At 35.5% G+C, this 13,402-nt stretch overlaps 1 protein-coding gene across 1 annotated transcript in view; it reads right to left on the bottom strand.

The window, feature by feature from the left end:
* The window catches only part of LOC107556835 (GPI ethanolamine phosphate transferase 2-like), a 116,442-nt gene that overhangs the window by 102,543 nt on the left and 497 nt on the right, over positions 1-13,402 (bottom strand). The window contains exons 2-3 of the mRNA XM_016240066.1: positions 12,942-13,147; positions 807-995 (exon numbers count right to left, since the gene is read on the bottom strand). Of these exons, the coding sequence (XP_016095552.1) occupies positions 807-995; positions 12,942-13,147 (395 nt within the window). The remainder of the gene's footprint in view (positions 1-806; positions 996-12,941; positions 13,148-13,402) is intronic.

The following is a 13,402-nucleotide window of genomic DNA, read 5'->3' as shown; positions in this document are numbered from 1 at the left end:
GGCAAACGGTCCACTGGGGAATAGATCTGTATTTGGGTCAGAATGTAGCAGAACTGCTTAGTCCGTAAAAACACAGTGAGAGGAGACTTTTCAGGAAGAAAACGAGAAAGAAAAATGAGCCTCACTCTGACAGGCTGAAAAAAATTGTGTTGCTGCTCCTGCAGAAGACGTCATGAATCCAGGCTATTCTGTGCAGTTGCTAGGGGTGTTTCTATGTGGTTGCTAGGCTCAAGTAAAAAGAGTCCACCCTTAAGCTATGATATTTTGGTCGCCTATGATATTGAATGCATGTCTGTGGGATATGTTTGACCCGTTTAATCATGCAACAAGTTAAAATTGTGCATCTGATCACACAGAGTAGAGTAAAAGCACACGATTTGAGGAAACATTCATGTCTGGAGCAAAAACACTTTAGTTACACACTGAAGTTTAATACTTAGTGTCAGGGGTTTGTTCAAATCAATAACACTCGCTATGAGCAATAGTAACAATGATGGCTGACTTGGCAAACGGCACTAAAAAGAGTAAACACTTCAAGACTGGCTACAGATGAAACTGTGGTGGAGAAGAACTTGATATATGATTCCACTAACTGAAAGATCAGGAAGACAAATATCAAGGGTTTCAGAAAAGCCCTGAAGGTTCAGAGAAACACTCAGACATGCACCATTATGAAGGGGCGAGTAGATTCGTGGGACCGGACCGCTTCATCAAGGGTCACCGGTTCTTCAGGACAGGTCAGAGATGTTGAAGAGGTCAAGAGCAAAGATCTGGTAGAAGAGAAGCTAAAGAAAAACAAAACACACCTTTGATATGAGCGAGGCATGTATCTTCTTGATGATGTCGTCCATCTCCATGAGTTTGGGTCCTATCAGAGAGCTGTGGGGTCCGCTGATATGTCCGATGTGGTCCAGACCCAGATAATGCAGAATCAGAATATCCCAGTCATCTCGCTTCAGAGTGTCGTCCAGATGACGGGTCACATTATTGTCCACCTGACAGAACGAGAAGGAGATATTCAAATCTGAGAGAGGGTGAGAGGAAAATAGACAAATGAAGACTCTTAAGACTTCATAAAAACATAACATAAGCTTAAAGGGGTCATGAGGAATCAAACTGTGCTTGATGTTGATGTTATTATACTAAGTAACCAATGTAACTTTAATCCTGTAGCATATTTGATATGCAAATTCCTAAGGCCTCTAAATGATCAAGATGATCAAAACTTTGCTGAAAAACCTGTTGCACACAATCTACTACACGTCTTCTGTTGTCCGATTGATAGTTTATACTTTTAGCAAGTAAAAGAGTTATTAATGTAACTGTAAAAATATCCTCCTTCCTTGCTGTGAAATCTTTTCTGATTTTTATAAAGCAAAAGAAAGAATCACTTTTATATTGTTAGTAATATTTTAAGTTGAACGCTTACTGGACTGAAGCAACTTAGATTTACTTGATTATCCAGACATCATTTTTTAGAAAAATCATGTTCAAATGTGTGTATCAAATATGATCGTCAGGCTTTTGAGGAACGATTATTTGTTCATCGCTCAGTCATGCACTGCATTGCATTAGAAACTTCAGAGCTTTGGATCTGCTAAATTTCTGAAAATCTGTTCCTATGAGGAAACAAACTCACCTACTTCTTGCATGGGCTGAGGGTGAGTACATTTTCAGCAGATTTTCATTTTTTGATTAACTATTTCTTTAAACCATTAGAAATTCACTTCAGGGAAGAAACAAGCAGAATATAGCCTCTATAAAATTTCAACTGCACCATTTAGGTCTTGTTAACAATTCAATTTGATATTTCTACAGTTTTGACAACTGATATAAAAGAAGGCAGAGCACACAAGAAATATAGCTTTATGGGGGGAAAAAACACTGACATTTTTGACACGAAAAGCCTGTTGTTTTCGGTGTACTTAAAAGATTTCTCGGCTCATCAAGTCTTGTTATAAAAAAAAAAATGTGAATCTGAATGTAAATGACCAGAGACACTAAAATAGGCCAGATACCTCATTAGCTATTCTGGGAACAGAACCACAAATTTACAAAATCTTCGTAGTCTCACGTGGAGAAAAACACAACCCCAAACCTTTCCCCCACCCTCCTGGAAAACCGAAACATAATTCCCTCAGCCGTTCCTCATCTCTCAGGACCGACATCATCTAATGATGAAAACTAGGAAAACAACACACGAGGCCACCCCTCCTATTTGCGTTGTAGATTATAATGAGGGTATTGATTGCATGTCTGTTAGTGTACACAACACAATTACTGTCATCTAGCGTAACATGCTTCTCAGAGACAATTAACACAGAGAGATGAGGGTGAAAAGACAGGGAAAAAAACAGCAGGTGTCATCATAAACATCACTAGATCTCGGTCTTATTAGACTAGTGCTAAAACAGGTGTTTCCATCAATCCGTCTGTCTCTATCATATTGCTTTTTTTAAATATAATAGTTTGATGTATTATGTAGACAAGAAGGTTTTTGAAAGAAGTCTCTTCTGCTCACCAATGCTCTATTTATTTGATTAGAACTACTGTAAAAATATTAATATTTTGAATTATAATTACAATTTAAAAGAACTGTTTTCTATTTGAAAATATTTTAAAATGTAATTTATGTAAAAGTTGAATTTTCAGCATCATTACTCCAGTCTTCAGTGTCACATGATCCTTCAGAAATCATATGCTGATTTGCTGCTCAAGAAGCATTTCTTATTATTATCAATGCTGCATCATTTTCGCGGAAACCATACTAGATTTGTTCAGGATTCATTGATGATTAAAAAGTTTCAAAAGAACAGCATTTATTTGAAATAGCATGCTTTTGTAGCATCATAAATAATTATTTAATGTGTCCTTGAAGGTTAAAAGTATACATTTCTTTCAAAACGAAATAATCTTACTAGTTACTGTACAAAATAGTTGCAGCACTAATTTTAATATACAGTATAAAAAATTTTTTATTTTTGAATGATGTTGCAAACAATTGCATTCATTGCAAGTCAAGTCATCTTTTTTTATAGAGATTGTTTCAATGCAGTTTGTTTTAAAATTGCCATTTTTAAATGATTCACATGAATGAATCAAACTCAGGGTCAAACATTTGAATTCAAAGTCACACTAAAGTTTAATTCAGAGACCCTATCAAAACATCAGTCTTAACATGCTCACCCTCAAATCAATAGAAAGCTAATGGACAAATACAATCTCATTAAAATCACTGAGATATTCTCGCAGCTGTTCGGTCCTTCCTCTCGTTGCTCCATCAGCAGATCTCACAGAACCTCCTTCACTAACCAGACTCTGAGCTTTTCAGAAATCACAGGCTAATTGCTTTACTCTTGTCAAAATTGTAGTGAAACATGAGCAATTAGAGGATTCTGGCTCCCCTCTGCAGTAGTTTTATGCCGCATTAGAGATTCTGGCACTAGGAAAGGTTTAAATTTGTATGCTTGCTAACTGCTGCTCCTAAAAGCATTCACAGCCAGAGAGGATGCCAGTGGCTTTGCTGAACAGAAAAAGCATTTCTGCCAGAAAAAAAAGCCCTAAAGTTTCTCCATACAGTTACATCAGCAGCAGCAGCAGCAGCACATCTGCTATATGGAGGACCACTTTCCGAGACTGCTAAGTTTTTGAAACTCAATATTCATTTGTGAGATGGTAAACATATTAGTGATTTCATAATAAATTCATAGCTGAACTGTGTGCCTAAAGAAGTTGTGAAATTTGTGAAACTATATACTATAGTTTATTGGGGGGGAAAAACCCTGGCCACCTAGCAACACTCTAGCAACCACTCAGAATACTACAACAACCGTACAGTAACACACTAAAAATCATTGAGAACACTTTAGCAATAAGGCGGTGACTTTTACGCAGGCATGATGCACCATTTATGTCACATGCATAAAAATGTAAAACACTAATCTAAATCTAATGTTTTCTCCACCTTTTGTTTGTTTATAGAGTTAAACAAACAATCAAACGCCCCTGATGAGGTCTGTAATCTGATGGGTTGAGGATGCAGACTAATTTGAATGGCGGAGACATTCACTAAACTCATAACAGCACAATTTAAATGCAGAATATTATCAGTCTGATCAAAGCTGAAACACTGAAGCTTAAATGCTAATAACAAACTTTGTCAAATATATTTGACACCCTGATCTCAATCAATAAAGTTCATACAGACACCAAAAACAAATATCTAAGAAAAAAATCATGCATTTTTGTTTAACAGTAAAAATATTATTACCCCTACGGCAGGGGCGTAGCATCTGGGTATACATGAGCATATGGGCCTGGGCTGATTGGGGGCCCGCCGACGGGGACGAATTCTTAATTCATGGTCACCACAATAAAATAAAAAAATAAAAAATAAATATATATATATATATTTTTTTTTTTGTCTGCATGTCATGTGCAGGGCTCGGTAATTTCTTGTGTGCATTTATTATATAGCTGCCGTATACTGCGTCATTTGTTAAAACTATATGCAAACGCTGCATTGCCACGGCCAAATAAAATAAAAATTAATTGGCCTAATTAAAAAATTAAAAAACCTGAGTGAGGTTGGTAGCTAGTTAGTTGAAAATACCGTATCACATAGCTTCAACAACACCTGCACAGTTTTAATTATCTTTCTTTCATTTTAATTCTCTTTTATCAAAAATACTATCGAAAGCCATTCTTTACATTGAGAATACACAAAGCCTTAAATTAAATACCAAGGACATTGTGGATGAATTTGCCAAAAGAAAGGCACGGAGAATTAAATTAAATTAATTACAACTAAAATTAGTGAGTACTTTTTTTTTTCTTTCTTTTTGTTGTTTTGCGTTTTGGTCCACTGTGCCAAGAATGTGTTTGCATTAAGTAATTTAGTAAATATGGCAGTGTTTTAGTGCCATAATATTTTTAGAATAAAGTCAAAATGATGAGATTGTGTTTTTATATATATATATTATTTTTTTGGGAGGCTGGGTTTTTATACAAATTTCACAATTCGATTCGATTATCCTTCACAAGCTTGCGATTCGATTTGATTCAATATCGATTATTTTTATATAATCAAAATAATATATGGGTTGCCATATATTTTGGTAACCCAGCGCTGGGTTGCCAAAATAACCCAAATTGGGTTGTTTTTAACCCAGCAGTTTTTAGAGTGTACAAACACTTCAAATATAGCCTACTCAGTAAAGTTTTTGTAATATTAAAGCTATAATACTAACTTTAACTTTAAATAATTACATTTCTAATCCAATTCATTATTGAAATATAAACATTTAAATAGTGGTTGTCACAAAAACTTGACGGATTTATTCAAACATAAATTAAATATTGAAGAACATTAAAACAAACACCACCAATATTACAAAATATAATTTGAATGTAGTTTAATATAGTTTTTCTAAAGAAACACTGTTCAACAGCGACATCAGCAGGTAAAGTTACAGCAGGAGTCCGTGTCTCTCTTGCCTCCCCTGAGCCCACTGAGTTTTAACAGACCAACTAAAGTTGTGTTATGTTGTGTGAATAAAGTTAATTAATGTGAAAATTCCACCTACTCCTAAAAATTGACTGATTTATGAAAATAATAAAACAATGTTGGCGTTTCTGAGGTAAATGTTCTTTTACGACTGTTATGACTATTGACAAGCTGTTTTATTGATGATTTCCGAAGCACTGCCCTACAGTAACACATTTATATATGGAAGGAGGGAAATACAAGATTATTATAACTTAATATTCTATATTATCACACATGAACAGAACAGTCCAACCTGCTATAAAAATAAGTTATTTTTATGTTATTACTGTGCATCCAAAAAAAAGTTGACAACAAAACCACCAATTATTATCCCCCCCCCCTCAAAGTGTATGCTTTTGATTGAGCCTCAAAAAGTTTTGCTTTCAAGCATTTGTGTTCGAAAGCATTAAAAAAAAAACGTAAGTGTTTCAAAGAGTTTGGCTTCAACAGCAGAGCAGCTACAAATGATTCTTAAAGACAAATCAGCACAAAATAATAACAGTACACCCTGGGTATGTTATCTCAGCATCTTCCAACAACTGTAAGAGAGCAGCTTAAAAACACTCGCTGAGCACCCTGAGGCCATCCGCGCTTCACATGACAACAGACAGAAGATTTCTCTTCCGCAGCTTTCTTTTTTTAACTTTCAAAGTTGGTCTCTTTCATTTAACACTCTTTCTGTGATGCTGATTGGTGAATTCCGCCTCCAGACAGGCCGATATGCAGTTTGGAAATACATCCCACCTTTTCATGTGTCAATCCTGATGACTGGAGGCATGAAAAGTAGGACAGAAGCAGCATTTTTCTTCACAGCATTAACATACCAGACAAAAACCCTGTAAGCCGAGAGCTTATCTGTGCAGGAAAATAAAATAAGAAAAGTTTCTCTATTTAAAGAAACAAAACCTATCAAAAACTTCTGTGAAAGCACAGGAACAGAGAAGGATCTAAAGGTGCCTGACCATCAGACGAAAACCAACATATTTAGGAAAATGACAAACACACACAAACTCAGGATTCCAGCAGGTTTTTATGGTGCATTTGGTGGAAATACTCATTTTGAAAGGTGTTTGCCGGTCTGGTCTAAGGCATAGGTTTTCCACGATGCAGAAAACACAGATGCAATCACAGAATCCAGACATAAAAATGGAATGTATAGTAAAGTGCGGAATGTCACGGAACTTGGCAAATTTTGGATGCATGTTTTACATTTCTCTTTTCATGAGTGAACGATCGATTGATAACATTTTAATTTTAATTAACCTTCATTTGATTACCACTGTTTGAAACTTGTTTTAAATCATAAATCCAGCTAAATTAAAAGACAACACAGAATTTCTGAAAAAATAAAACATTTAATAGGGCCCTATTATCATAAAAATGTTAATAAATTGTTAAATTGTTTAATGACTTCAACTGGTTAGACACACTGTTTGATTATTCAAATTTAAGCAAAACGGAATGCAGAAAAATTACAACGGAAAACTGAGAACTTGGGGAACATAAAACCCCAAGTTAACAATGTAAAGCTAAAATGATTAGAAAAAAATAACTGAAATAAAATGCAATATACTGTAAGTAATAGCTGAAAAGCGGAAAGCTTAAAGGGGTCATATGATGCTTTTTAAAGATCATTATTTTGTGTATTTGGTGTAACAGAATATGTTGACATGCTTTAATGTTCAAAAAACACATTATTTTTCAAATACTGTACATTATTGTAGGTCCTCTATGCCCCGCCTCTCTCAAACGCTTCGTTTTCTACAAAGCCCCTCCTTCCGACAAGCGCAGTCTGGTCTGATTGGCCAACTGACCCAGTGCATTGTGATTGGCCGAACACCGCAAGCACTCGTCAGAAAAGTAACGCCCCTTACCATAATCGCGAGCTTCATCTTTCAAAATAAATGTAAAGACAGTAAATAATGTCATTAGTTTTACCATCAGTTCAAGCCCGAAAGGGGTGACAGACACAGTGAGGAAGCTGGTATGTGTTTGCAGTACACAAGCCGCGGTTAACTGACTGATGTGATGCTGTCTCTCTCTCTCTCTCTCTCTGAGTGGATGTTGGGAGTGAATGGGCGGGGTTAGCGTGTGTGAGTGGAAGAGGGCTACTGCACGAGTGAGTGTTTCTATCTTTTTTCTATCTTTGGCGGTTTGTTTGATTCAGGGCTTTTTTGTTTTGTTTTTTGTTTGGCGAGCAGCTTGCTAGACTTTTTGACGTGCTGACTGAAAGCGCTGTCGATCAGCGAGAGCTGGTCGGCATGGCAGCTGCAGCGTCTCAGAGTTTGGATAACTTAACGCGGAGGCATGGCATTAAAATCATCCCCGCGGAGCGCTGCTCTGTTGAAGAATCGCTGGCGATCAGGGAGAGCTGGTCGGCATGGCAGCTGCAGCGTCTCAGAGTTTGGATAACTTAACGCGGAGGCATGGCATTAAAATCATCCCCGCGGAGCGCTGCTCTGTTGAAGAATGCACGATTGCGGTTGCTGAAATAGTTAGATATGTTAGTATTTTTTCTGCAGCTAGAATGAATAGCGCTATAGTAATTTTTTTGGATAATGTGGAAAAAGTTAATGGCATTGTAGAGAATGGGATTGTCGTTAATAATGGGTTTACTCATGTAATGCCTTTGGTTCAGCTGGCAAAAAGGATTAGGCTTTCAAGTGTACCACCATTTATCAGAGATGATATTATTGAAAGAGAACTAATGAGACATGGTAAGATTGTGTCTAAAATCAGAAACGTGGTATCATTTAGAATCAGAATCAGAATCAGAAAGAGCCTTTATTGCCAAGTATGTTTGCACATACAGTGGGGCAAAAAAGTATTTAGTCAGCCACCAATTGTGCAAGTTCTCGAAAATTAGGAATGTTGAACTGAATTAAAGTTTAAGAACTAAAATTACTAAAACTGAAATAAAAAATAAAAAATAAATACAAATACTTCTTTTAAAATTAATAAAATGGCAAAAGCACATAATAAAATTACTAAAACTATGAATAATTACAAAAAAAAACTAAACATTAATAATTCAAAAATAAAAATAAGAGCTGAGAGAGAGAGAGAAAACTAAAATAGAAAAGAAAGAAAAAAAAAGAGGTCTGTCTTCAGAAAATTGGCTCATATGCTACTCAAACTTTTGGGTTTTCAGCATTACTCTCTCCTCTCCAGAAACACTTCAATGCAGCAGCTGGTGAAGACATCAAAGAAAAAGTGAGGCAATATCTCAGCAAAAAATCTGCGTATTTACATGAAACTTCCTAAAATGATCACAGCAGCAACACACCGTCCTTTTTCACAGCTATATTTTCTTCCTATGCTTAAAATGAACCAAGCACTGCCAATGCAAAATATTTTAACATGAAGCATCTATATTTCAAAGTCGCTGTGGAATTCTGGGAAATTATGGTCTTAAAAGTACTCGGAAGACATTTAATAAGTACATTTCAGCCCTCCGTCGCATTTGATTTCAGTATAAAATCATTGAAACTCATCACAGAAGTGATGACAGAACTGCTCGCTGTGACCCAGACGTTTGACTGAGAGCTCCATTCACCAGGAAGCCACACCCTCCATTATGACATCAGCAGCAGCGACAATGACTGAAAATCAGTGGCAAGAGCGTCTCTACAACAACCAGCGGCCTGGTTAATGTTCTTACAGGGGCAGAGATGATGCTGGGACACACACGCTCCACTGGAGGGCATGCAGTGTTCATCGTGTCGAGCATTTTAACAGAGTTTAAATGCAATCATATTGTTTGATTCGGGGCAGGAAAATATGACTTGGATAACAGAAAACAAACATGCTGTCTGGTTGAAATTCATAAAAATAAAAAATAAAAGAGTAGTGCATCATTAGAACTTTTTGAAAGGGTACTGCCACAAGGACAGCTTTTTTACCTTTTTTTCTGAGAGTGTAACCAGTGTTATTTTAATATCATCGACATGCTATACAGGTTTTATTAATAATTAGAATTTGTTTATTTTTATATTTTCTGTTTACATTTTAATTTAATATGGTTTTATTATGTTTATAAATGTTTTTGTTATTTTTATTAAAAATAACTTTTTAATATAGTTTTTATTATTTTCATATTCAACCTGCAAATTCAGTTTTCATTTGTTATTTTAGTGCATCGACTTAAAATAAATCATAAGGACAAATGTTGGCTTAGCAGCTAGCTGAAATAAAATAAAGATATATATTTATTTTTACATTTTTATTAAAATGAAATTTTATTTCAGTTCAAATGTATTTTATTTCAAGTAATGACAATATTTTTTATATTCCAACCTGCTGACCAGCAGTGATAAATGACTGATTGATCTCTGGAAGACTGTCATTTGTAGGGCTGGGTAAAAAATATCGATATCTCGATATGAATCGATTCTCATTTTTACGGAACGATATCGATTCCTAAATCCCAAGAATCGATTATTCTAGCCTGTTTTCAGTTAATGGACGGAATATTGAAGGATACTTCCCATCCAATAAATCGCAATTAGCATTGTGCTTTGGTACTTTTAATATGAAACAAAGTCTCAGATTTCAAATTATGTCCATTGTATTGCAGTATTCAAACAATAAATGCCGTTTTGGCGCTGTTTAATGTGAAGTGACAGATCGCTGTAGCGCCTCAGATCAACAGACACAGCAGCGCGAGGCGCACGTGAACTGATCATCTCCTCCACATTAATACCAGTTTCAGCACAAAATAAACATGACTAAACATCCGAAGGTAAGTTAAAAGAAAGAGTACAACTTTACAATCCATATCCTGTCTCGTGTAATCGCTCAATCAGTGTTTCAGCCGCGCAAAGACGTCAATATAACATCTTGTAAACAATATGTCACGTAACGTCACATTTACCTCAGAAAAATATTTGGTGACCATAAACTTATTAGTCAGATAGAAAAATAAACTGTAGAGAGGGACATTTTCCTTAGTATATGCAGCATATAACATATTCATTATAATCAATTACTGTTCTTTAATGTTTAATTTATGTTTGAATAAATCCATCAAGTTATGACAGCCACCATTTAAATGTTTATATAAAAAAAAACGAATTGAAGTACGTTAGAAATATTAATATGTAACTGTAACTTTACTATTGAAAAAACTTCATTAATTTTAACCTTCAATATTACAGTAATGTTGTACCAACTGACTCATGTATATTTTACAGCATTAGTTGAGATTTTTTTTCCTTGAGAAAATTTGGCATGTACTGTACCTGATATATATCCAAAATAATCTATACTGAATCGAATCGAATCGAATCGGTAATCGAATCGAAAGCTTGTGAACGAGAATCGAATCGAATCGTGAAATTTGTGTCAAACCCCAGCCCTAGTAATTTGGGTTAGTTGGCCATGTCACACCGGTTTACAGCTGAGAGCACTGCAGTGATATGACAGAAGGTCTTATGCATGGGTGTCCAAACTCGGTCCTGGAGGGCCGGTGTCCTGAAGAGTTTAGCTCCAACCCCAATTAAACACACCTGAACCAGCTAATCAAGCTCTTACTAGGCATACTAGAAACTTAAAGGCAGGTGTGTTGAGGCAAGTTGGAGCTAAACTCTGCAGGACACCGGCCCTCCAGGACCGAGTTTGGGCACCCATGCATAAGACCTTCTGTCATATCACTGCAGTGCTCTCAGCTGTAAACCGGTGTGACATGGCCAACTAACCCAAATTACTAGGGCTGGGGTTTGACACAAATTTCACGATTCGATTCGATTCTCGTTCACAAGCTTTCGATTCGATTACCGATTCGATTCGATTCGATTCAGTATAGATTATTTTGGATATATATCAGGTACAGTACATGCCAAATTTTCTCAAGGAAAAAAAATCTCAACTAATGCTGTAAAATATACATGAGTCAGTTGGTACAACATTACTGTAATATTGAAGGTTAAAATTAATGAACCCCAGCCCTAGTAATTTGGGTTAGTTGGCCATGTCACACCGGTTTACAGCTGAGAGCACTGCAGTGATATGACAGAAGGTCTTATGCATGGGTGTCCAAACTCGGTCCTGGAGGGCCGGTGTCCTGAAGAGTTTAGCTCCAACCCCAATTAAACACACCTGAACCAGCTAATCAAGCTCTTACTAGGCATACTAGAAACTTAAAGGCAGGTGTGTTGAGGCAAGTTGGAGCTAAACTCTGCAGGACACCGGCCCTCCAGGACCGAGTTTGGGCAGCCCTGGTCTTATGGGACCGATAGATCAGGACTGCCATCTGCTGGACACTTGAGTTGGGACACAACTCATATAAATGCAGGCCATATGAGATGCATGCTGGAAAACTTGGGCAGATCAGCTCCAGGAAGACCCGCAACTGATTTATAGGCCTTATTTAATTGCTCCTAGCAGATGCAGAATTAGAGATTCTTTTTTTTTTTTGTCATGAGTGCAAACTGCTGATATGCCTGTACAAATATCACTGATAACCTCTAACATCTCACACATGAATCAATGATCAGCATATGAATGGACCTACATCATGAGTTAATAAACAGAATAGAAGCCACCAACATACAGTCATTTCTGGGGGGGGGTTAAATTTCAAGTCTCAAAGCTGTTGTGGGTTGTTAATAATAAAACATATAAATATGATTAAATACTGAATTAGATTAATTAGAATTCATCACATTTAGCAGTGTCCCGACTCTCACATTTTGTTTTCACCCTACTTAAAATTATATTATTAAAATTAAAGTTTAAAATAATTTGTTGAATATTCATTCAGTTAATTTGTAGCACAAAAAAAACTATATCAAATTAAATATTTAATTAGATCATTTTTAACAATTATTATTATTATTATGACTATTAAATGTGTATTATTATTATTAAATATTTATTAGAATGAATTAGAATTAGTTATTTAAATGTATATTTATTAAATATATTTATATATTTAGTAGTGTCCCACATTTTCCATGCAACACTGTTGGTTTACACTATTTAAAATAACGCCATTATTTTGACATAAATTGTAGAATAATATACATTTAATTATTTTGCAACATAAAAATAAATATCAAATAAAAAATTAGAAACTATTTATTCCATATTCATTAATAATAATAATAATAAATAATTTTAAATATTTAATTACATTAATATGAACAAATTTTGTGTGCAACAGTTTTTAATATAGAAAATAATAATAATAATATATAAAAAACAAACATTATAATATAGTATTATAATAATAATTATAAATAAGATTAAATATTTAAATTAATTAGAATTAGTAATATAATAGCATATTTTGACAAAATAGGCAAAAACATCCCATAGATTTATACTAAAGGAGGAACCACAGGCAAAAAACTAAACTAGGTTAAGAAAGGATTTGATTTTGTGTGTAATTCACCTTAATTCTGGGCATGGTGACGGTGGGCGGTCTGGCTTTGGCTATGAAGCTGTGAGAAGAGCCTCTCTCCACCACATGACTAGTGTAGGGCATGAAGCTCCGGCCATCAGAGCCGAACACAAAGTCCTCTCTGAGAGCATCGATCAGGACGATCACCACCCGCTTGAACAAAGGCTCAGGAGCTTTTCTGGAGTTCGGCCCACTTCCTGCAGAACACATAACAACTCAAGAATCTCTGCTGCATGCGTGATCACCATGCATCTTATGAATTCTGATTTCAGAATTATAATTAGAGATTTTGGAAAAAGGGGATTTAGTTGTGAGGCTGAAATTAAAACACCTTAAACATTGGAATGAAATCCTCAATCTTAATCCCCAAGGGGCGATTTATTCAGATTTGGACATACAGAATAAAACAGACTGAGACATAGGTTATATTTAGCCGTTTTATTTAAGTAATA

The sequence above is a fragment of the Sinocyclocheilus grahami genome, unplaced genomic scaffold, assembly GCF_001515645.1.
Source record: "Sinocyclocheilus grahami isolate Dianchi unplaced genomic scaffold, SAMN03320097.WGS_v1.1 scaffold580.1, whole genome shotgun sequence".
Lineage (NCBI taxonomy): Eukaryota > Metazoa > Chordata > Actinopteri > Cypriniformes > Cyprinidae > Sinocyclocheilus > Sinocyclocheilus grahami.
This window is presented reverse-complemented; position numbering and strand designations above follow the sequence as displayed.